Source organism: Lonchura striata, chromosome 1 (assembly GCF_046129695.1).
Source record: "Lonchura striata isolate bLonStr1 chromosome 1, bLonStr1.mat, whole genome shotgun sequence".
Classification (NCBI taxonomy): domain Eukaryota; kingdom Metazoa; phylum Chordata; class Aves; order Passeriformes; family Estrildidae; genus Lonchura; species Lonchura striata.
In genome coordinates, this window is record NC_134603.1 from 46,767,934 (window position 1) to 46,793,423 (window position 25,490).

Here is a 25,490-nt window from a genome sequence, read left to right on the forward strand (position 1 = left end):
TACAGCCATTTCAAATAGGATTAAAAACTATTTAAATTGACTACTGCTCTTCATTGTTCTGTGCATCAGATTTCTCTTTCCATATTTCATATATTATTATATTTACAAACAAGGAGGAAAAAAATTACACAAAAGGAGAGGAAAAAAAGGTAGCCAATGACTAACTTACCATGAAAGCCTTCTGGGCGAGTTGTAACACTCAACACAAGGTAGGAAAGTTTAGCACATGGAATGGGGTGTAATCAAGCTCCATTGCTCCTCCAAGACATCTAGTCATGTCTTTCAGCACTGGACATTCAACTTCTCTGTTAAGAGCTGCTTCAGACATCTCTGTATCAGCTTCCAGACCTGTGTAAATCTCATTCTCAAGAAGTGAATATGGCCCTTGCTCCCCAATTGAAAAAATCGAGTTTGATATTTGTTCTGTGGCAGAGAAAATCCATATAATGTCACAGTAACAGGACACAAAGAACTCTATTAGTATAAAAATCACTCTGTCAGGTCAAATTTGTTCCAGACATTTTGATGAAGTATCTTTGCACTTGCAGAGCTTTACATCAGAGAGGCTATTGTCTATTCTCACACAGCCAGCCAAAATCATCAATCCAGTATGAACTCAGCATTGTTTGCTCTGCTCATTCAACAGGAATATGATCATGTGCCCAAGCCTGGCCTACCTTTTGGGCAATCACATAGTGCACAGATCTGGCACTAAATATCATTTAAGCATGATCACTGTCAGGTGAAAAAAAGAGTACAAGTTGAAAAGACTAATAACCATTTATGTCTGTTAATTTTGATAACAGATCTCAAAATTTCATTCTCTGAAAATCATTCAGAATTACTAACTTTGTCCTGCAATGCCAGGTACAAAATACATTAAAACTTTAAAAGGACAGATATGGCAGGGTAGGCAGTCCGTTCACTTGCATATTGCTCACTGTGAGGATTATAACAAGGAGAGGGCACACTCTTGTCTTCATAATAGTTTATGAAATGAAAATATACTGCTTCTGTGAGTATTTTTATGATCTTTAAAAAATGTAGCAGTATTGCTTCTTCACTGATGGCTTTAGGTTCATAAACAGGACGTAAATTTTAATTCAACACATGCATGAGCAAGTATCTCCCTCCAGGTATCTCACTCCAGAGACTTTATGGAGATAGCAAAAGCAGAGTTCTTTCACAGTGCCAGCTCTATATATTAAACAAAGGAAAGAAAAAAAAAAAAAAAAAAAAAGGAAAATAATATACCTCACACTCACAAACGAAGAAGATATCCAGCAAAGCTTATTATTATTTTCAATGCACTAGACAGTAATTAATCTAACATCATGCCTGCAAAACCAAAAATGAGATTCTTAAAATTAGCAACATCAGGGCAACTATATAACGCTGCTGCACTCTTAAACAATGTCATTAGTAAACAAATGTTTTTTTTCTCTATTCATGCCAACCATACATATGAAAAGGTATCACTAAATAACAGAGGAACCTTATCTGTGGGAACTCAAAACGTCTCTCAGACATTTTTAGAGGTTCCAGGCCTTGGTCAGAAGCATTCTAGACCCTGGCAGGCAGCTGAAAACAGCTGTGATTTTGAGTTTGAGCCATGGAATGAGTTACCAACTTTGGAGGTGGAACAAGCAGTCACAAAGGGTTAGATAGTATTGTAAAAGTAGTTACAAAACAGAGGGGAAATTTTTTTGGTATTGTACAAGGGGGTTTTAGCACTTGTACAGGGGGGTTTTTACTTTGTACATGGGGGTCAGAAGTTCTAAGATGGAGGAAAGTGGGCTGATCCTGTTCTTCCTCCTTCTTCCTCCTTAATTCCATGTTCTTGGTGATGCTGGCACTCACAGATTGGTTTAGAGTAGAAAAGCACTTTGTAATATAGGTAGTAGGTATTGGGGAAAACTATAAACATATAATACGTAATATATAATATAAAAAATAGCAGCAGCCCTGGGTGGGGAGAGAAGAAGAAGACACCAGACAAAGAGGATGCCAGGGTGTGTGTGTGCCTCTGCCTGGGCTGCTGAGCAAACAGCCGCAGCCCGAGAAGACAATCTTTTAGATAACTCACAATAAACTGCCTTGAGACAGAACAGCAAAAGCCTGCGGAGTTTTTCTTTGGAAGCTCGGGTTGGAGGAGGAATTTCACCACCACACGGGAACCCAGAATAAGGCCGGGGTTCCCACACTTATCTGTAAGTTATTTCTTTTACTTCTCTAAATAGAAGGCGTGCTACCAGATTTCAATGTTGCAAACTTTTTGAGACATAATATCTTCAGAAATGCCATTCGAAACCTCATATGACAGAGAGGATAAAGAAATGGGTTCAAAGAGGAATTGATCCACAAAAGCCAAAAGGTTGCTTCGTAGAAGGAGTTATGGATGCACTTTCCTTGGCAGACCCCACGGATAATCATTAATAAAGAGTATGGGGCCCAGCAAATGGCAAACACACAGACAATTATGGCAAGAGACTTTGCTATTTTCTTGTCCCGCTGCAGTTTTGATCCAGTCCCTGAAGAGAAACAAGCAGAAAAGTTCCTTCTGAGAGTTGTAGAACTGGTTTCTGTTTGAGATGGACCATTAGCCACCACTGCTGGTCTCCATGACCTTGTCAGCGAAGAAACACTGTCCTCTGCTTCTGATGAAGAAGATGCTGCCCCTGGCCTCAGCAAGCCACAAAACCTCCAGGACAGGCTGCTGCTCCTCGGAGGCTCGCAGTCCTGCACGCTGCCACGCCGCTGGCGCCTCTGGATGTTGTGGAAGATGTGCACATTGAAGTAGGTCACCAAGAGCAGGGGCACAAAGAACTCCAGGGTGGAAGCACACAGGAGGAAGTACCAGTTGTTCAAGAACTCAGCGTAGCACTGATCCACCTCTACCACACTGTGTCCGGCCACGTGCTCCCAAAACAGGATGGCTGGGCAGTACAGGAGAAATGCTAAGACCCAGATGGCCACCATCTTGATGGCAGAGCTGGACATTATTCCCTGCTGGGCTCTGTAAGATACCTGCAAGTGAAAAAGGACATGTCACATATTCAGACAACATTTTGGGAAACATTATGTCAAAAAACCATACGTAATCAAGCCAAATATAGTATTTGTTCTCTATTTCCCCAGACATCTAGGATGTCTTCACTATGTAAGGGTCTGAAAAACTGCTAGTTTTGTTCTCGTTACATTGCTGCTCTGTGATTTCATACTGGACATAGGAGAGGAGCAGAAATTATGATGGCTAAATTATCATTTGGCTTCCAGGTATGAAAGGACATAGCTTGTTTCCACCACACAGTAAAGTAGCAGTAAAGAATTGGTAAGAAATAGGTTTGTTGGTAAGAAATAGGTTTATTGGTAAGAAATAGGTATTAATATTGATAAGAAATAGGTATTATTCATCAGAAATAGGTATCATTCATCAGCCCAGGCTCAGCAGAGAGTGAAAGCAGCTGTGGGAGTTCCTACATGCTCAGCAAAACTAGAAACCTTCTCTATTAGACAGGTTGCCATGTGAAACTGCAATCACCAGACAATATAATTTTTCATACTGTTTCCTCTTGCCATAGCAGTAAAATCTATCCCAGACATATACTATAATACCCCCTGCCTTATTGAATCACTCTATTTTAATGTTAGCCTTACCTTGTAAACAGTTCATTCCACTACTGAAAATCTTGATGCTTTTATGTCCACCCAGACGGTATATTAACAATTAAAATAAAACCATCCAAGGTTAGGAAATACAAGAGCTAAGCCCACCCTGTAATAGGCCAGCCATACTCTTGGTCCCCTCCATCTTTCATAGCACAGGAAGATAAGTTGATGAAAAGCTGGACAATTTTTTTTTCTCTGTACTGTTCAACATTTGGCATCTCAGGCTTTCCTCAGAACTGCTGCCTTCCTCATCAGCTTCCTTTACTGTTCATTAGAAGAGCACCTGCATGATCCACAAATAATAATGAGTGGTGCCTTCACAGCCACACAGCACACAAAGGGCATTGTCCCTATTTCACCAGCAAGTATCAGAGCAATAGTTCAGGGTTATGCACATTGGTTTGGATGTTCTGTTTTAAATATGTGTATCCTAAAGATTCAGACTCCTCTACATCTTAAAGCATCATATTAGCTCCATGCACAGCTCCAGGTCTGCAGGAATGAATTTGCCAACCTGTGCAAGACATGCAGCTCAATTTAGAGGCAGAAAACAGAAAGCTGGGCACAGATTCACAAATTGTTAAGTCTGAAGTGACTGGAACTTGGACACAGGCTAGCTTTGCAGCAGAGGCAGAGTGGATCCCAAGTCTATGAGGAAGCATGGTGTCTTTTCTTTGGATAACAGCCCTGTTACACATTTCTAGACTCACTCCATCCTAATACCCTAAAGAAGAAAACCAGACTGTGATCATGTAAATGAAGACCATCAACAATGGCACAAGAACATGGATCTCAGCTAGGTTACTGAGGCCCTTTTAATTTACATTATTCTTATTCTGAAGTCTGCAGCTTCATTAATGTCTTAAATACAAGGATTCTTATACTTTACTCTTCAGCTTAAAAAAAAAAACAAAAAACAAAAAACAAAACAACAAACTAGCAAAAACCAACTGTAAAAACCACACCACTAGGGAAGAAGAGAAAGTGATTAGACATTGTATCAGCATCTTCCAAATGAAAACCTCCCAGTCTAATATGAAACATGTCATTGAAACAAGCAGACTCATCAACCTGGAGAAGAGAAGGCTTTGGGGTGACCTGACTGCAGCCTTCCAGGATCTGAGGGGCAAGCAGAGATAGGACAAGGAGAAATAGCTTTAAACCAAAAGAGAGTAGGCCTAGATCAGATATTAGAAAGAAATTCTTTGCTACAAGGATGGTGAGGCACTGGAACAGGTTGACTAGAGACATTGTGGATGCCCTATCCCTGGAAGTGTTCAAGGCCAGGCTGGATGGGGCTCTGAGCAACCTGGTCTAGTGGAAAGTGTCCTTCAGCATGGCAGGGGGCTGGAACCAGATAATCTTTAAGGTTTCTTCCAAACCATTCTCAGATTCTAGGACCAAACACCAAGTAAAGCTTAGAAATGGTGAATCACAATATTTCTTACTTGATTCCTTGGATATCTTCCAAAACAGAAGAATGACCATACTCAAGAAACATCCCTTACCTCTCCATATATTTTGATTAATTCTTCTTTTTGCTTTAAGAGATCAGTTTCCACTCAACTGTTCATTGTCAGCACATGTCAATCATCCCCTGCAGCAATTCAGATCCTCATCTGATCTTCATTCAGTCCATCTCACTGTGTCTCCAAATGCCCTTCCTACTTAATTTATCCAAACCTAAGCACATCCTTGACTCAACCTAGTTTTCATCACCACCAACTCTTCTAATCATAAAAGCCCAAGTTCTCCACATGCCTGTTGCCTCTTTCCCACTTGGACCTTCCCATCGCCTGTGTAGAGTAATTAAATAACTTCTAGTGGAGGTGGCACAAGGGTAACATTGAAATCACAGCAAGGCAGGGTCCTAAGACCAAATGCAACATTGAAGCATCATCACTTCTCTATTAAAAAATGGTACCAATAACAAAGCACTATTTAGCTTAAAGTGTCAATTGTGAAACACTCTGAGTTTTATAGAAATCCCGACATATAAAAAGCAAAAATAGAAATGTTAGTCTTACAGCTTTTGTAACTGACAGGAAACGGTCGTAGCTGATAAGGACGATGTTAAACACTGAAGCTGTGCACACAAGATAGTCCATGACCAGCCAGAGCTTGCACAGGCTCCTTCCCAAGTGCCATGTCCCTGTCAGGGCGTAAGGGATGTACAGTGGCATACAGAACGCACCTGTGAAAAGAAACCAAATGCACACGTCAGTCAGAACTGCACTGCATGAGAGCAGAAAAGCATTTCTGTAGTATCCAATAAAAGATTGATCAATACTGCCTGGAATTGACAGATAGATGGCTTTGTATTATCCTGCAATCAAAGAACATTTACTACAAACTAGGCACTAGTTACATTATTATACTTACTACCCCTCTGAAGGGTGTATCATATTTATTATATATCATTGTTACCTCTCCAATTAACACCACCTGCTAAAAGAAGGAGCAGCTGACTGCTCTACCTTCTGTGTTCTGCTGAAATTAAAACAATCTTTCCCTCAATGTAATCCACTGTTTTCTATAACAAATTATCCAATTGCCATGCTTCCATCCTCTTTGAAGCACATGTGTCAGAAGATGTTCCAGAAGTTAACTTCTTACAGAAATACGAGTTTCAGACTAATTTTAAAAACTATATGATAAAAAGGCTGACAAGAAGAGCACAGTTAATTACATACACCCAGTCTAACCTTTCTCCTCATCTTAAATTTTGATAATAACCACTAACCACTTTCAGGGGCGAGCTGATAGGATACTATCTATGGGAACTCACCAGACCGTGGGAACACAAGAGTGACCCACCCACACCACCCACTGCCACCTAAATTTAGGCTAAATCCAAATGTTATGAAAGTGCCACTATGACCTCATTTTAATGGATTTTGAGGTGATCACCCTACACAGAATCACAACACAGCCTTGGGAGGCCAAAGAACTAATGGTGCAGTCAACTAGGATGCAGAAATGCAGTGAACAGCATCAAGGCTGCAACAAAATGGAATCACTGCATTTACAGAGCAATTAGCACTTTGTCTTTTGAGCAAGACATTATAGATTTTAACATTCACATTAGGGAAAAAAATGTGGTTTCAACTTTAGATTTACTACCTAATAGTGTGTAGTCCTGTAAGAGTATCTTGAGAATTTCCATTGGCATAAAAATCTTACAGTTCCTGTTGTTCTCCCTCTACTAAGAATCAAGAGATCTCTATTCAAACCCAGCTATAGGTCCAGAAGCACAGAGACAAAGCAAAAATTGCTGAATGCCAAAAGCAGCTAGATTAGATATGTTAAAAGAATAAGCAAATTATTCTTCAAGCTTTTAGCAATTTAGATCAAGAAGAAAATAAGGATAATTTAGGCATATCCCAAATTTGAATTATATAGCTACAAAAATACAAATCATTTTGACAGTAAAGTCAAACAGGCAAAGGCAATGTTTTTAACACAATTTATAATTAAAAATTAGACACTCAGGTAAACATAATATCACAAAACAAAAATTTATGGAAAGTAGGTAATGCCAAGTAAGCTGTATTTCCTTCTTCTGCAGAGAATGTTATTTACTTTGTATTTCTCAGCTAGATGCTGGTGTTTGTTCAATATGATGCTAGATTGTGAGTCAGATGAGAGAACACCAGTTTGTACACTGGTTTCCTGCTCATTGCTGTTTTTTTCCAGTGCACTGTAACAGAAGAACAGGCAGCAAGAGCCCTGCAGCACAAGGTAGAAATAAGCTGTAAGAAGACATCAAACATATGCAGGGAGGTATCAAAACATTATACAAGGAGATGTGGACATTACAAGGAGAGGACTATTAGAAATTGTGCCCCTGACAGAACTTCTGACACTAGGAAAAAGTTTTTACAAAAAGGTTCTTCTGCTTTTTTAGTATACTTCTTAAAAGTGTACTTAAAAAAAAAAAAAAAGTTGTGATATGAAAAGTCAGAACACCGATTTCATTAAATAGCCACAACTATTTAAAACCATCTTTCTACACACTCAATAATTTAACCAAGGATTTTAGCAAAGACACCAAACAATTCACAGAATATTGCAAGAGTTCAATCTCAAACTGACCATCACACTCCTGTTTTAATTGTACTTTCTCGCAGTAAAAGTTTCAAAACTAAATGTGTCCCTATGTATAAATATACATGTAGCATCAAACTTATTAGAAATTGCTTTATTTGTAATTTTTTGTTTGCCTATACAACACATTCCTAAGGTATGACTCTATATAGAGCATGTACAGCAAAATGTTTAAAAATAGCATTCGTTGCTGTTTAGTCACAAATATCAGGTGATGATCTGTGTTGTGTGATAGCAGACTGAAATAGAAGATATTGACCAGGTATGCAAAAGCTGTCAGATAATACAGGCTGTATCTGATTCGACTATCTAAATTTCAGCCAAAACTCTTCACAAACAACTTTCATTCTTTGTTAGTCCATAAAATTCACACAGTGGTATTTTATCCTGAAATATTAAACAGTACCTGCTTACCTAATAAAACATCCTTTATTTTCTAAAAAATAATAGGCTGCTAAAACACTTCATGCAGCTTCTACCATTCCCATCCTTCCCCCAGATACAGCTGGGAAATAGTTCTCTCAGAAGAAAACACACCAAAAATAAATACCAGTGCTTCTCCTAAGACTCCTACAACACAGTTAGCACATGGCTCCACAGCTCTGACTTACCCACTGCAAAGTCAGAAACAGCAAGATTCAGAAAGAAATAGTTACTCCGATGCCTGAGGTTTCTGTCCATCATGAAAGCAAGGATCACCAGCATGTTTCCAAGGATGGTCACCAGACACAGCAGCACCATGAGGAAAGCCAGCAGCACCAACACGCCCAGGGAGAACTCGGAGCTCGGAGGCTGGGTGGGCCAAGTCTTGTTACACCTCGCAGCCACATGCGGAATTTCGGCAGTGCTGTTGTGCATGGTGGCTGTCCAGGTCAGTCTGGGAAGGAAGTTGTATCAGGCAAAGTTATCCAAAAGGTTGAGATTCATAAGGAGTTAAAATAGGATGGGTCAAAAATCCTATAAGCACCCAAACATTTTTTCTCAGGAGGGGGAAAAATAAAAAGCTTTTGATACTTGATCAATCTAATTTTCCTATGATTCTCTTAAAGCAGAACTCTAGCAGAGTTCTGGTTAACAAATATACAGGTTTTTCAAGCTTGTATCTTAAAATGCAAGTTCTTTAAGCAACATGATCCTTTATCTGTGGAGGTCAGGAGGGTTGATTTGAGGTTCCCTCTTGCTTTCCTCCCTCCCTTCCTGATGTGTTTTTCTTGCTAGCATTATGTACAACTTTTTATAATTTTTTTTCTTCAACCTGTGTGCATATCTTAATGAGAATTTAAATTACTTTTTGATTTTATCCTTGTTTGTCTGACATTGTTGCAATTCAGCAAGCCGTCGGTCCCTCTCTATTTATATATTTATACTTTTTGCTGATGAAAGTCATGGTTGACTTTGTTATTGCTGCTGTTCTCCTTTTTGTGCACTCGGGGGCTGAAAACCAGTACGATGTGAATAAGTATATATACAGTTACTTACTGGAGCAGGTAACCTGCAATGGTCCAACCCTCAGAGATCAGTTCAAAACTCTCACTGAAATCAGTTTCAAAAATCTTAGCAGCAGCTTCAGCGACACATCACCAGCTGCTGTTTCCTCAGAACACAGGAACTCAATACAGACTCCCTGAATGAGAATGAAAGCTTGGCAATTAGCTTTAACAGGATGAGGCATTTCTTTCCACACTGGTGGAAAAAAATCATGAGTATTCCACAAATGCTTATATTTTGTATGAGTAATGAAGCCACTTGCAGAGCTGTGAGTATTCTACAGTTGTAAAAAATCAGTAATTTTTATCATGGGTTCTAAAAACACTTTGGTGTCTAATTTTAAATACTTAAATTTGAAAAATGTTGGCTGTCATGTCTTCACTTCTGTTGTGGGAACAAATTCGTTAGTGTTTGCCAAGTGCTTCTACTGAATGTTTGAATGGCAATAGTACAAACATGCAAAACTTTATTATCCATGTAAGTATCTTCACAGCGTCTATGTCCATCACTGGTTTAGCTTTATTTTGTGTCCAGGTTCTGCAGAAAACACACTGTGGCACTATTACTAATACCAGTAGTCTTTCTTCTGCTAGCTATACTGAATCCCCGAAACAAAATTCAGCAGTTTCACTGTTGCCAGCTGTCTTTGCCACATGGCTTAAATCTCAGAGTGCTTTCCAGAAGTATATAGCTGCCTAATTGTATTCCGCCTCCCTCCCTCAAAATTTCTTATTGGATTTTAGATCTAACTTGATTTCTTGAATTCTTAAATACCTAACTCTTCCACACCATGCTTGGAAAGCCTGTGTGTTGCAAGGCATCGACACATATGAAGTTTGATAGGAGATCTACTTCATTAGCTTTAAGAATTTTTCTTTGTGCGTGGCTATGACAAGGATTAAATCAGTCTAGAACACATCTAGCTAGGAAAATTTTGAAGCAGCTACAAAACTGTTTCCATTTTTTACTGAAATAGACATTCTAGGCAATAAATGTATAGCAAAGATGAACACACCAAAAGGATCCACAAGTAGATGTCTCATCTTTATCTTCCTTCTTTCCCCCACATTAAACACATACTAAACAGTAGAACCACATCCTGAATTACTTACAATTTGAAGAAATTACTAACAGCCCAGAATTGGTATGCTGCTGTAAGAAAGACAATTATCTTCACTTTTAAAAGTTAAGATTTAAAGAATGTGACTTTTCATATGTTGAGATGCATGCAGGACAGTTAGAGGAAATGCCTGACAGTGAAACCACCAAGCAATTCTTCAGAAGATACTCAGCTAATGAAGTACCCCAGTCAGAGAGCAGATACAAACTCTTGTCTGCTCATTTAGGTTTGAGACAAAAAGGAAAAAGAAAATCATTCTGATACTACCTCTAATGCTGTAATGACCAATCTGTGTTCAGTTGTACACCTGATTCATTTTCAGAATAACAAAGCAAAACCAGGAAAATAAGAAAATACTACAACAGAGTAGCCAAAAATATAAAAGCCACTATCCACCCTTTCCTGGTTCTTTGTTGACATATTTTTATGACAGGCAATTGTACTTTGAGTGTAAATTAATTATATCATCCTTCTTTTCTTTTTTCTTTTGCCAGGTAATGAAATTTGTAACTCTTTCACAAGTGAGCAGTATGTCTTAAAAATCTTACAGTATTTGATAAAAATGGTTAAAACTGCTGCTTCAGTTTAACATTCAAAATAACGTCCCAGCAGAATTTTTACAGTTAAGAGTAATTGTCAGACATTTTTGTAATCTCTTTCTCTTGTTTCTACTTCTTAGAATACAGGAAGTTTAAATTTAGGAAATGCTTGCAAACTAAAATAGTAAGGGACTGGAACTTCTCTAACCAAAAGTGTCCACAAGACAGACAGTACTTCATGCTTTCGCTGAAAGAAATTTTGTGAAAATAAAAATGCATTTCCACTCTGATGGTCCATTTTCAGACATTTTAAAGGGTAGGGGATTAATTTTGCTCTGACTGTATGGTCTATTTCACTGGTTCCTTTAATTATGCAGCATGAAATTCTCATCTTTTCAACAGGCTCCTGGTGTGCCAACCATCACAGAACAATCCTCAAAGAAATTCTGTAGTAGTTTAATCACTTTTCTTAGCTCACTACTCACATTCAGTCTCCATACATCACCAAGCAGCCTCTATCTAGCATCTGATCAGAACTGCACAGGCAGGACCAGGTACTCCAAACACCACATTCAATCCCATGCTTTCCTTTCTCAAAAGAGTATCTGAAACTTTGTGACTTGGTCTATGAATGACTCTAGTCCCACTCTCAGTACAAGAAACTACAGATACAAGACATGTACTTGAATCTAGGAATGAAGAAGATGAGAAATCCATGTTTTCAATTAGTCAGCTGTTGTTCAGTGGGAAGGGGTGGGATGGAGCAATGGTTTCAGATGCTGCACTGTCCTCATAACAAGGAGCTCACATGTGTAAGAAGCAGAAAACTTGTGTCTAAGTTCTACTTCAGAACAGAAGAAAAAATCATAAAACAAGATGAAAATATATCTATGGCTTTAATGAATTCTTTTCCAAATACAACATGTCCATTCTATGATATAAAGCAATAAGGTCCAGGATTTTTTTGTATAAATATGTGCAAAATAATCTTCTAAAAGTTTTTTAAAAATGAATTAGTGCTCTGTTCTCTTCTTGTTTTCCTTCCTTATCTTTTTGCTCTTTCCAGTTTGTCTAGAAGATTCTTCCTGAAACGAAAAAACATGCATTGCAAAATTTAAAAAGTATTCTTGTAAACCACAAGTATTCTCCCAAGGTTACCTATGATAATTATTTTTAATATGAACAGTATTCATATTTCACAGAGATTTATGAAAATTTGGACATGTTTATCCATTCACACAGGTTGTATTACTTTTCTTCTGGCTTCATCTAACAGTGGAAAGTCACACAAGTTCAAGTTCACACACAATGTCTCCATTCTGGAGGGATGGAACATACCGTTGATGGTACATAGTCGTACTCTACAAGTACATTTCTTGCACAATTGTTTATATGTTTGAAACGATCTGGTCCCAAGAGAATACCTCCATACCAGCGGGACACCACAACTAACACATTGTGGACATTCAGAATCTGTGAATACAAGAAAGCAATATAAGCTGTTGTATTTTAATTGAACCTGGTTTTACTGATGACACCAACTGGAAACATAAAAAAGGTCTACTATCTTTTATTTTTAAAAATTGAGTTACATTTCTTATTCTTTGGTTTGATCAATTATTACTCTTGTCACTAAGCTGATTGTCTATTCACATTTTTGGAAGTGTTGGTGGATGAGGCTAATAACAGCCAGGCCACAGGCATTATACATATAGATATATAAAATGCCATACGCTAGTGCTGTTAATATGTGCATGTTAACAACCATTAATAATGTATTCTAAGGAGAAAAAAAACAGGTATCTGACTGATTTGAACAATACTTTCAGAAGAGTCAATCACTGTTTGTGAAAACAGAAATATTCTTAGAATTTTAAAATTAAATGGACTAGGGCCATGTTCTGTGACAGGAATTTTCTACTCTACATTTATGTATTGACCATAAAGTATATGTATAACAACTCCTGGTGGTAAACAGGATGGTACTAGTCTAAAATACAGTTTCTTGTAACCAGAAAGTGCTATTTTGAAATGCTGGTCTTATCTGAAACAAGATTGATTTCTATTAAAAAAGAAAAAAAAAGGAAAACAACAACAACAAAAAAACAACCCTATAAATTCAGCACCAATAAATGTTTTAAATCACTTATTTTCCATACCCATATATCATAAGAACTCAAAAAAACTACAAGACCTATGAACATCTAGAAATCAGCCCATACACTACTTCAGTATTTTCCTATGGCTGAAAACTGAGCTTTTCTGATCCTTATTTTACTATTCTTGCAAAACAGAAATATTCCCTGTAACTAGGATTACAGATGGAGAATGATGATCCATACAATTTACAGACATTCACATTTGAAAGTGACATTCATGTCATTTTCTGAACTGGATTTTTATGGAATATTAAGTGCCTAGACAACGTTCAAAAGTATGCACTAACACGCTGAGAAAAAGCTAATAATCGCAGAACAAACTGAGGTACAGTAACTGCCAAACTGTATCTTTACATTATTTTCATAACACTTTCACACTTAGGACATATACTTGCATATATTACATAAGCTAAGTTTGTTTATTTATTTAACCTCCCCAAGTCTGGTTTGAGTTATTTAGGAAGTTTCAAAAAATTCAAAATTAAAAATGTCAAAATGTTTCCATCAACTACCTTTTTATTTTTAGGAAAAAAAAGGAAATTTCAGGGGGGAAGAAATGTTTCCAGGAATAAGAGTGCAATATACTAGGCAAAAGAATATTCAGACAAGAAAAGGACAGGAAAATAAAACTCCTGTTGTGAAGGGAACATCAAACTAAAATAAAAATGAATATTTTGTCTGCTCACACAGCGAAGCGACGTGAGGCACAGCATTAAGATACACCCAGCTGTCTCCTGTAGTTGTGCTACTTTAATTATGGTTTTACTAGGGCTTGTATCATGAACCAAAATTTATCCATCTCAACTCAGTCACATTTAGTAGCACCTCTGCCAAATATTATTTCAACACTTGAAGACTAAAATATATGTGAGTATAGTAACACATGAGTATGAGGGCTAAGGACCCAGAACAAGAAACAGCACAACAAAACCGACTAACTAATCAAAACAGCTTAGCTTCTTCAATCCTTTTGTTTTGAAGTTCCACTCTGCAAGTTCACTTATTGGTGTCTCTTTATTACACCTACTCACGGGAACCACATGAAAGGTTGTGCACAGGTCAGCTGTTATATTGTGACAGTCAGCTTCTCCTAGTATTCATTTTCTGTGTACCTCACACCACACAGGAAGCACAGCATTTAAAACTTAGTTATATTTTAAGCCATTCAAACTATTACTGCCACCTATGAAACATCACTTGTTCCTATGACCCGAGACTTGAAAGTGCTACAGTCTATGTTTTTCCTTTCACCTTGAGAAAGCAATCATCTGGCTGGCTGCTACCAGAGCAAAAATTAAAATAATCTTCTACAAGCTTATTTACATTGTAGTGATTTTTAAAATAAATACAAATTCAAAATTTCCAAAAGCCAAAGATTAATTTCTACAACCTGCATAAGATGGAGAAGACGTCCACCTGCAGCTGTCTCTCCATCATCTTCACAATCCTGTAGGAACGTCTGCTTATCTTCACAGTATATTCTACACAAGGAAGAAAACCATAAAATAGATTTTACAATGTCAATCAACAAATATTTATACATGACTAATAAAGTCTCATATCTTTCATACATGTGTATTAATTCTAATTCTCTGTTACATGTATTTCCATGAAAATAGGATGAGGCATAGGGTAAACCACAAGTATTTATCTGTATAGTAGAACAAGTTTTGAGAAGCTTTTACACAGATTTTAGCTGCTTCAAGTAAACTCCAGTCATTACCAGTTTAAAGTCCATAAACAGAAAAATGCCCAGTTTTTTAGCCTAGTAATTGCATCTAGCTGAAACCAACTCTACTAGATACAGATTCAAGTAATACTATACCCCTAAAAGAAGAACTTGGACAAAAATATTATTAATAATTAATTATGTCTGTATTTCAGCAGCAACTGAAACAACATCAATCTAAAATAAAAATTAATATTTTGTCTGAAACTATTTTGTATGAAACTATTACTGAAATTTGCCCTTGGATTCTCCATGTCATCTCCCTCCTCAGGGGGCACTGCAATAAACTTTTGGGTATGTTGTTTCATAAAAAAGACAGCTGCCCAGGCCTAATTTTCCATAAGTCATGCTCAGAGGTCTACTGACCAATAAGTTGGTTTATTACCAACTTATTTCCTAACTTCTAAACTTAGTTACAGGTGACACAATGAGAAAGAGGCTTCTAGTACTAGACGACAAAGATGAAGCAGTAACTATGTGCATGTTCCTTTTTTTTCTTTTTTTTTAATGCAGATTTGAATAACACGAGTGAAGGGAGCCAGATAATCATCTGTGAGAACAAAAATGCCCTCTTTACAGAAACTTTTTACTTAGGTAGAAGCTTTTACTTTTTGGTAAAATAAGGTTTCACTTGCTCTCATTTCATGTTTCATTAGGAACACAGCAGGATGGGCAAAAATGGATAAGCATCTGTACATGCTTTTTTAGATAACTGGTTCCTACAGTTCCTCCCTTTTACTGTCACTTACATTCCTCAGAAAACCTACACTGCTATCTGGACTGAGATCAATTAATTTAATAAGCTATGTTCACAAAAGTTGCCAGAGGCAGGTGACTGCCAAACTCATTTTTACCTGTTTCTCATAATCCCTGATGTTTCTTGTATTTCAGCTGAAACTTCATATGCCAGATATCTGCATCAGCCTTTCTGATCCGACTCTTATTTCAATTGAACATTTTCAGCTATTTCTAAATATAAGGTTGGGGGGAAAAAGAAGTTACTTCACCCAAATAAAAACACATTTAGTTCAGGATGATGTAACATCTCCATGCTCAGACATACTACAAAAGTATACTGATACATGTTCAAATCCACTTTTTCTTTCTATTCCTAATGCTGCTTCACTACCTTATTTCCTACTGTATGTCCTACTTTCTGGACCTCAAATACAAAATAAAACCTGCAACACCAACCATACAAATAAGAAAACTACACCCTAAAGCAAGGAATTTCTTTTAATAGCAAGAATTTAATAGGAATGAATTTCTTTCTCATGTCCTACACTCGTTTGTGAAAGCACACTAAAAAGAAGAATGAAAAATCACTGTTTGTATCTCACCTGTATGCATATATGTTGTGAGTAGCACTTGCAATTTTCTTATTCTCATATAATTTTTCAAGAACTCTTTTAACCTATAAAAAACAACAGAAAAACCTTCCTTTTATAACAGGAGTTTCATACATCCCTCTCAATATCACTGCTAAACAAACATCTCTCTAATACAACAATGAAACAATTTTATGCTTTGACATAAAATGTTTGGTAACTCAAGAAGCAGCTTCTCAGTATTCTCATACTTGTTTTAAACAGCTTTCCTGGGATACTGAAAACAGATTGTCCATTCAATTTCTACATTGTGTACATTCATATTACTGCTCAAGATTAGAAGTGTCACATTGCTTTATTAAACAAGAGAGAGTTAAGATCTAGAAAATATATTTAGTTAGTATTAAGTATCAACTGCACCTGCTTACTTTTTTTAACAATAAAGTTAAGCTGGAATAGAACACAACATACATATTCCCAATACACACTGCTTTTACTTATTTCACAAAAATGTGATGTTTAGAAAGCCTTACTACATTTCAAGTTTTTCCTTTTCCCTCAAACATGCTTTTTTCATCATTTCCACTTCACAGAAAGAACAGTAAAACCAAAAAACATTAGTGGCCTGAAAGTGTCAGCATTTCCCAGAAAGCAGATATTCCTATCATGTCTGTGATCTCTTTGCTCTTAGGAAGTACCAAATTCAAAACATTTACCAATATCAGTTCATCATATGTTTCTAAGTAAACAAGCTGGCAATTGTTAAACCCTTTTCCAATGGTCTAGCAAAAAGAAGAGTTTTTGATTAAGGCATCCTTTTAGTACATAATACAAAACATTACAGAAGTTCAGAAAGCTTGGGAAAACATGTTTGGCAAGTAAATTGCCTTCCACTGAAAAATAAATGTCTCAGAGGAGTAATTGATAGACATATTTAATATCTGCCCTAGCTACACTGTGCAATTTCCAATTCTTCTTGAACAAATTCGACTCACAAAAATCCCATCAAATAAAAGATATCTCAATGAAAAAAATCCTATTATTAATGGAAAATATTGGTTCAGATATCTATCTTCTCCTTACTTTGAACATGGAAGGAAGACAACTCGTATTACTTAATACACTTTCATAAATATGGACAGTATGTTAAAACAGTAAGTTTCAATACAGGGACTTAAAGGATAATTTATATAAAATGATCACTACCTTTGACATTACATATTTCCCAGCTACCTGGTTCCTAAAAACGTACTTTAAAGATCAATTTTTGTGCTACAGCTGTATCTTCTTTGAGTCTTTAAGATATATATATAAAATAAATGAACTGTTACTTTAGAAAGGGAATAAATGGGAATCATTGATTTAATGTATCTTTTTCATTTTCAAATACTCTCACTCTTTTATCATGATTTGTGAGTAAGATTGTTCTACACACACAAAACCCCACATGAACATACAGTATATGTGAACTTGAAAGGTCAAAGTGCTCCAAAAGGGATGCTGGGATTTAGAGACCAATTCTTATGTCCATATTAAGCAAATTAACAAGGGGGAAGAAAAAACAAAACAAAACAAAAGACAGATGGCTTCAAACCTTACAGCTTTTGTATAGAGAAATCAACCTAAAAACACTGTCAACCTGTCAGTACATTTTCATAGCCACTGAGTATGTAGTAGACGTAGCTTACCTGGAACTTGACACCACCCCTTACCTAAAAATTATTTTAAAAACACCTAAAATTGCATAAAAAGAAAGAGTAAAATCCTCTCAAGGTTTAACTTTGAGTTAATAAAAGAAAACAGTAGTTTCCCCACTAAAAAGGGATGATCAAAGGAGGCTGATGGTAATAGATGGAAAGTGACATATAAAAGAAGCTCCAAACCCCTCTTAATTAGGTCATAATAAAGATTTACTTATGCATGATCCAACTGTGTCTTTCAACAGAATTCCTTTCTGAAGGAGGGAAAACATATATAAACCCATTTTATGTGTTAGCTTTTCCAAATAACACATGATAGACTCGATAACTTCCAAGCATCTTATGATAAACTTGACAACATCCAGAAGTCAAATTACAGTGTTCTTATTCTCTTCCCTCTAATGCACATAGTGGTAGAGAATAGCAGGAAGAAGAGCTGTTACTTCACTATTCAGCTGATAGTAAAAGTGAGAAACCAATGACTAATCAGACAGTATTAGCACAGAAAGATGCACAGACAGACCAACATATCTGGCAAATCCCAAGTATTATAGCAATATTTTGTTAAGCTCAAAGTACAGGCAAAAAGAGAAGAACTGATCTCTACTAACTTGTCTGGTTGTCACCACTGGAGCTAAATGTGCCTGGAAAGTGCTCCTTCGATCTGTGATTGGGTTTCCATGATGTATGGGGGGCAGTTCTTCATCTACGGGTCACAAACAAGGGAGTGTTTCTTTTCTTTTAAGAGGACAGAAACAATGCATGTGGCTACGAAAGTAAAGAATGTCTCAAATTTTAAAAAAGGGACTCATTCAAGTGAAGTACAGAAAATAATGTACAAACCCACCAAAAATATACTGCATATTTTAATGACTGCTATTAAACTTTATTGCAATTGTATTGTCACTGATTTTATTGTAAAGCTGAGTAGAAAATCAGAATCTTCAGGTTTTGTTTAAATTATTTCAACAGAATTAACAAGAACATATTTTTTACCTTCCTGACTTTCAGATGTCATACAATTCAACATTTGATTTTCCTGAGTGGGCTGATAGTCTAGGAGAAAATCACTTCCATCATCTTCATCAACTTCTTCAGTGATTTTCTTAATATCTGGTTCTATTAAGATATAAGTAATAGAATTTATCACACATTTTTTGCTAGACCAGCAAAACAAAATTTCAAACTTTTTTTCTCAAAAGTCTCTGGCTTCTCAGTTCAAAATAGCTTGATATTAAAAATCATTAAATGCAGAACAGGAACATTAATTACAACAAAACCCAAAAGTACTCAGCCCAGTATTAACTTAAAAATTCCTGAGAATTAAAAGTAAAATACTCATACTATGGAATGCTTCCATAAGACCTTCTGTTTCAATACTGAGTAACAGTATTTCTAAGAAAAAAAGAATAATAATGTTTACTATTTCCATTAAACATTCAAAATGCGACCTTTAACCTGAATTTAGGTATCAAATTAAGCTGATGTTTCAAAAAACTCCAGTCATTTACTGGTCATTTGGGGGAAAATCTAGAGCTGTTGTTCAATGCTACTTCATGAGGGTTTAAAATTATTAAATAAAAAGTTATTACTTTTGAAACATGTATCTCAACATGCTTCAAGTATTCTGGGATTCCAAAAATCCTGTTTTCCTTCATGCATAGAAAGTCCAAAAAATAATAGTCAATAACAAAGGAAGAAATATACAGGGTTCTGACATCTGGATTTAGAGCCAAATTAACAGATCACAATTTCATTCCTATTTAGAGGGTTTATGATGTGCTTATGATGCAGGTTTTATAATATAAATATTTTCCATAAAAAAACAGAGGAGCGATAAAGCATGTTCAAAAATGGAAGCCATAAGGTTGTGGTCAAAATATTCAAACTTCCAATACTGTCAGTAAAATTTTCACTTCACAGTGTCCACTCTTTTAGTCACATCAGTGAAGAATGACTTCTCCAATGTCTGTGATGTAGAAACAAAATGCACAGTTTATTGAAAGACTAACACTCGACCTTACCACAAAGCAACGCTGAAAATGAAATTTTTTTTCTTCAGACTTTTATTTCTCACAGGATGAAGATAGCAAAGGTAATTGTGCTGTCTGCATCAGCACAAATTGACCCCTGATAGAGAAAAGTTGTTCTGCTTCCTTTTGCCACAGTGCATGCACACGTCAGTCATACATTTCATAGCAGTTTAGCATTTTAATGCACAAAACCTCCCACCATTTTTTGAAGCAACAACTGTGAATTTACACAAACTCTTTAAGAATAACAGCAGAAGAATCTCTGCAACTGTGCTGATGATATACTTCGCATCCCAATACAGTAAAGCAAACAGAAGGACAGAAAAGTAAAACAACGGAATACTTGCTCATTTGTCTGCATAGTCCACTGAAGTTTATCTTCTCTTGAATCCCAACCCTCCAACAGTGCACTCAACATCAGAAATTAATTACTGGTATGAATAATCCTTTGCAGAATGGAGAGCAAGGCATAATGTACCTGTGGGCAGCACTCTCCTTTCAAGCAAATAATTTCATTCCCGAGAGAACTGCAGACCTTGTTCCAGTTCAGAGGCCACCCCCACCTTCTTTTCCCTCCTGCTCTTTAAAAAGGGACACTGCCACTGTAAAACAATAAGCCCTGACACAGGTGACTGTTCTCTGATATTTAGATCCAATTCAAAAATGGGCTTAAACTAACTTGTACTGAAATCTTACTTTGCAGTGGAAACAGAAGGAAAATAAAATCCCCATGTATTTTCTGAAGTACCTGGATCTGAAGACTGTGCCTTTTCTACCAGAACTTCTCGTATCTTCTCCACCCATAAATACAGTATACTTTCACCAAGGTTCTGCCTGGAAGCAAAAGGTCATGGTAAATGAAGAATCACTTTTGCAAATTTCACTTGGAAAGTACATAACATACAGATTTCAGACACACAGAAATTGAACCTAAGCTAGTGAGATAAAGAGCTTAGGCAGGCTTGTGTAAAGTTCTGTCTCAGTAGCTCACTAGGTGAAAAACTTATCCGTGGACTGTGATAGTAGGTCAGTGGAGCATTGGAATGAAACACTACCATTTGGGTAATAGGCAGTGCTCTAGGACAGGGAGATAAAGATTTAGGCCTAGGAGGCTTCACTCAGGGGGCACAAGTATGTATTAAGGTACTGAGGGAGGATGTGATAAACACATTTTATATACGCATGTTAGGGGTTAATAAGTGCTTCCTTTATGTGCAGCACAATCCAAACAACTCAAAACACATTTCAAATCGTTAAAATGGTTATGAATTGTGCATGTTTGTCTAAGAAACAAAACCAAAGATTTAGGGCTGTAGATAGCTCCTGGTTACTCATTAATTTTACTCTTACTGCCACCATCTGGGCACCAGGTAAGTAACAAAATTTACAGATTTAAACCTTGCATAATGTATACAGCACTACTGCTGGAAACAATCAAATTCAAATAAGCATACATATTTTAAGAAAAATATTCAAGCAAAAATAAGGATTTTATGAACTTGTAGCTGTCACTTCAAAACCTAAACAGACTCCAGAACAATTCAACACCCTGATTTCACATAGCTTATTGTACAGAAGCACTGCTTTAACATGTAAAGACATTTTTTTTAGTCATGGAATGAGAGACACTAGAAGAGATATAAAATTTCCCCACTTTACAAAAGGAAACAGCAATTTGTCCAACTATCACCCAATTACAGTTTCTGAATAGTTGCAAATTACTTTTTGCCTCCTAAAACAGACTTGTGATCTATAAATATCCATTTTTTCCATAGCGATTGACAGTATAGCTCATGTTGGTTTAAACTACAGAACTACACAACTTAGATCACTAAGGACTAGAAACCTGGACGAACACAATGTAAACGATGCAGAGTATCTCTGTTCATCTGACAATCATTTAGACATTCTATAGATAAAATATTTTCACTAATACTGTGCACATCAATGATTACTTCAGGTTTATTAACTGTTTAAAATGACCTAAAGTACATATATGGCCTAAAGTACGAGCACTTTCACTTCCTGCTGAACAAAGAGAAGTGACAGCAGACCAGCAAGGGCCCTGACCAGCAGCTGATATAGAGAGAAGGAAGCTGAACCAGCACAATTTGACAGCCTACAGGAATGTACAGGGGGGAACAAAAAAAGAACCAGCAGCTCTACCTGTGATAGAGACTTCACAAAATCCTTTGAATCTGCACAGCATTAAGGACAACCTCTGTTCTTGCTTCACTGAACAACCATGGTGAATATGAGCACACAGAACTTTTCACTTAAAATCCTTGGGCATTTTTAACACTTCAAATTAAATTTTACTTGCTTAAATTATCCGTTGCTTAATTAGCTAAGAAACACAGTTAATAAAAGTAAAAAACCCTTATGCTAACTAAGCGCTGTCTTCCTTATGGCATTAAAAATCCATTTTCTTATGCAAGATGCTCGGATTTCACTGTCTGGGGCATGATTGTGCTTCCTAATGCTTTTCTTTCATTTGTTTTATATAATCTTTGGGATCTAGAATAAGTAAGTAGACCATATAAAACTACTACATTTTCTACTCCACTTTCATGGCAATTCAAAATAATGTAATTTGAATATTTCTAAATGCTATTTATTCTCATGTACCCATTATGGCTTGTAGTTAGCTGCACACTGTGATAATGAACAGTCCACAATGTTCCAGATTCCAGTTAAGAGATTCTGAATGTGTTTATCTAAAAACCTACATATCCTTTAGCTTTTAAGAAAGACTGGTGTCATCACTTAAGCTCTAAGGCAACTCAGTGCTTTCACATCCCGTGTTTTAACATTCAAGTGCACAACAGATAGAAACTAAAAATACATTGTCTCCTTTTACTGTGTTCCACAGTCTCAAACTTACACATATATTTCTTCCAAGCTATTTGCTAGCTCTGTATAGTCTTGTCCTCGAAGCCAAGGGGCACTAGAATGAAAAGAAATGCAATGAAAATTGTGCTATATGCTGCTTCCAACATTCCCAAATAAACATGATGAACACCTTGAAAATATAACTTTGCCAACCATCAAGATTCCAGCTGCAAACACTGTGGAAAAAGCAGTATAAAGAATCGAATATCCTTGCTGGAAACATCTGTCATCACTGGTATACTTTAATTCAAGGAGTATTTAACTAAACTTCCACTTACAGGAAAACAATTAACAGCGGCAATTCATGAAACACAAATGTTTGTAAGAAAACTTCACCTACTTTAGTTGATAAATAGGTGGTTCTGCAGTTGGATATCCTGGTGGCAAAATCACCTGAAAAAAATTCAGGATATGTATTCACTGGACTACCCCTCAGCTAGATGAACTTTACTGAAGGACTCTGATGTCAAGCACCAGGACTACATTAGTGTTACAAATGAAGAAAACAGCTGGGTTATGTTCTTACAGAATTACAAGAAATGCTGACTATCTGCATTTAAAACTCCAATAATGGCAATGCATGCAATTATGTTTTATGGGGCAATGTATAAGGATGCAAAAAATATACAGAAAAAAAACCTCAAAGAAACTGCACACATGGTAACTGGACTTTAGTAAGTGGTACCACACTTCCCTAAGTAGACACTTCTATGCTTCTTACACTAAGTAAACTTATTGCTTTCAGTTCTGAAAACATTAAAGTAAGGAGTTGATCAATTAAGTTGATCCAAATTTCATTTTCTCTCAACACTTTCCAGAAAGCAAATCTAGATGCAACTGCAGTAGATTCACTCAGGTACAAAATCAATGTAAAAGTATTTCAGAAATTAGTCTTTGGTGAAATACACTGAAATGCTTTGGTTAGGTGTGGAATTAGAATATGCAACTACTGAATACATCGCAAGCACACCAATGTGTTGCAGGAACAACCACTGAAAAGTCTTACCACAGACTCCAATCCAAAAGCTTCTTAGTCATCTTTGTAGATAGAAAACCATATTTAAAGGGTTTCACCTGCATCAGTCTAACTGCAAAATTTGTGCTAAACTTCTTACCACCACTATACCTGTAAACAAAGGGTCCATTTTGGTTGATCCAGACAGTCACTAATCTTAATGCAATAGATTTTTTCATCTTCATCAACAACACACCAATCATCACCATAGATGGATGAAAGGGCTTCAATTTCATCAATCTAAAAAAAAAGAAAAAAAGAAAAAGTAACTACTTCTCCATAAAACCCACACAACTTTGTGTGCCAATTGTATTTTCATCTTTTTGAAGTTTTGCTCTTCTACAACTCATTGACAGATGTGACAAGATTCACTGTACAGGAAGGTTTTAAGTATTGGGGATCCAGTCCCGATTCACATGACTTCAGGTGTGCCAAGGGAGGTTGAAGTTGGACATCAGGAAGAATTTCTTCACAGAAGGAGTGATTAGACATTAGAATGGGCTGCCCAGAGAGGTGGTGGAGTCACAGTCCCTGGAGGTATTTAAGGAAAGACTGGATGTGGCACTCAGTGCCCTGGTCTAGTTGACACGGCGGTGTTCGCTCACAGGCTGGACTCGATGATCTCAGAAGTATTTTCCAACCTAAGCGACCTTGTGGTTTTTAAGTAACCTTTGCTCAGTTCTCACACGCACACAACAGCATCTGAATTTCTGTGGAAACTCCTGTCATCCCAGCAGCGACAAGGTTAGCAAGGTGACGGGGAGCAGATCACAACACGCTCCCTGCAGCTCCCAGTCGGGCGCTGCTCCCGGCAGCGGAAAGACCCCGAAGGCTTGGCACTAAGCTCGTCCTGAGGAGGAGCGGATACTCAGCAAATTCCCATAAAGAAACTCCGGGGAAGTGCCTTCCACCCAGAACCGAGACCCCTGAGGTGTGTCGGTGCGGGCGCGCCACAGCGGGCACGGAGCCGCCCGGGGCCGCGGCTCACCGGGAGCCCCTGAATCAGCGCTTTCCCCGCCGCCCACCTGCTGCTGGGCCCTTTCCGTGTCACTCGCCGCCATGGGAGCCGAGGGAAGGAGGAGGAGGACGGGAAGGAGCAGGAGGAAGGGCAGGAGAGGCAGGGAAAAGCAGAGGGGCAGCCCGGCGCCGCGCCGTGTGCGCAGCCGTGGCCGTGACGCTGCGGGCCCTTCCTTCCTTCCTTCCGCCGCACGGACGGACGGACGGACGGACGGAACGCTCCTGCTTCGTGTGGCCGCGACCTGCAGTGTATCCGTCTTGGATGCTTGTCCCTTATTCCCTACATCCTGGTTTTAAACAAAACAGCGTAAGCACTTCTGTTTCACTGATGCAGACGTCTTCACCTTGCGTTTTTGGCACTCGGAATGCAACGATTGGCATAACTACAAAATTCCCTTTAAAAATTATTTGAAAGAGTAACAGGTGTTTCAAGCAGATGTCATTACCTTTCTAGAAATCCGTTTCTTCTATTTAACCTCGGGAAGTTTAAAGCATCTCTTTTATAGACGGCACTGATCAGTAAAGAGCTCCTTGCGTGCAGAACACCGTTTCTGCAGGTTTTGTAATTTATGGTTTTTGCCATTGTGATTTTATACTGACACATTTGGGAAGAATTCAAGGTGAACTTCACTTTGCCTTTCTGGAAAACTTAGAGAATTTGCGCCCATTCCGGAGAATAGGATTAGAGTTCAGA

The 25,490-nt window shown here is 37.3% G+C and overlaps 2 protein-coding genes across 2 annotated transcripts; both read right to left on the minus strand.

Annotated features, from left to right (window-relative positions):
* Nucleotides 1-1,819: 1,819 nt before the first annotated feature.
* LOC110482359 (histamine H3 receptor-like) lies at nt 1,820-8,806 on the minus strand. Its single transcript, XM_077783958.1, has 3 exons — nt 8,388-8,806; nt 5,697-5,863; nt 1,820-3,027 (listed from the first exon to the last, which is right to left on the minus strand). Exons 1-3 carry the CDS (start codon nt 8,632-8,634, stop codon nt 2,233-2,235), a joined length of 1,209 nt encoding a protein of 402 aa, XP_077640084.1. The 5' UTR covers nt 8,635-8,806; the 3' UTR covers nt 1,820-2,232.
* Nucleotides 8,807-11,800: 2,994 nt separating this feature from the next.
* On the minus strand, nt 11,801-24,945 carry IMPACT (impact RWD domain protein). Its single transcript, XM_021551512.1, has 11 exons — nt 24,805-24,945; nt 23,891-24,019; nt 23,105-23,157; nt 22,757-22,819; nt 20,621-20,706; nt 18,836-18,958; nt 18,451-18,545; nt 16,152-16,225; nt 14,473-14,563; nt 12,262-12,396; nt 11,801-12,008 (listed from the first exon to the last, which is right to left on the minus strand). Exons 1-11 carry the CDS (start codon nt 24,838-24,840, stop codon nt 11,937-11,939), a joined length of 957 nt encoding a protein of 318 aa, XP_021407187.1. The 5' UTR covers nt 24,841-24,945; the 3' UTR covers nt 11,801-11,936.
* Between the last annotated feature and the right edge of the window lie 545 nt (nt 24,946-25,490).

Excerpts from the sequence above, each read along its gene's own strand:
- LOC110482359 (XM_077783958.1), bottom strand. The coding sequence starts at position 8,634 with ATGCACAACAGCACTGCCGAAATTCCGCATGTGGCTGCGAGGTGTAAC. Across the intron at positions 5,864-8,387 it reads TGTTTCTGACTTTGCAGTGG|GTGCGTTCTGTATGCCACTG; the intron begins GTAAGTCAGAGC and ends TTCTTTTCACAG. Across the intron at positions 3,028-5,696 it reads TCCTGTCAGTTACAAAAGCT|GTATCTTACAGAGCCCAGCA; the intron begins GTAAGACTAACA and ends TTTCACTTGCAG.
- IMPACT (XM_021551512.1), bottom strand. The coding sequence starts at position 24,840 with ATGGCGGCGAGTGACACGGAAAGGGCCCAGCAGCAG. Across the intron at positions 24,020-24,804 it reads CGGAAAGGGCCCAGCAGCAG|ATTGATGAAATTGAAGCCCT; the intron begins GTGGGCGGCGGG and ends CTTTTTTTTTAG. Across the intron at positions 18,959-20,620 it reads GGCACAGTCTTCAGATCCAG|AACCAGATATTAAGAAAATC; the intron begins GTACTTCAGAAA and ends ATATCTTAATAG.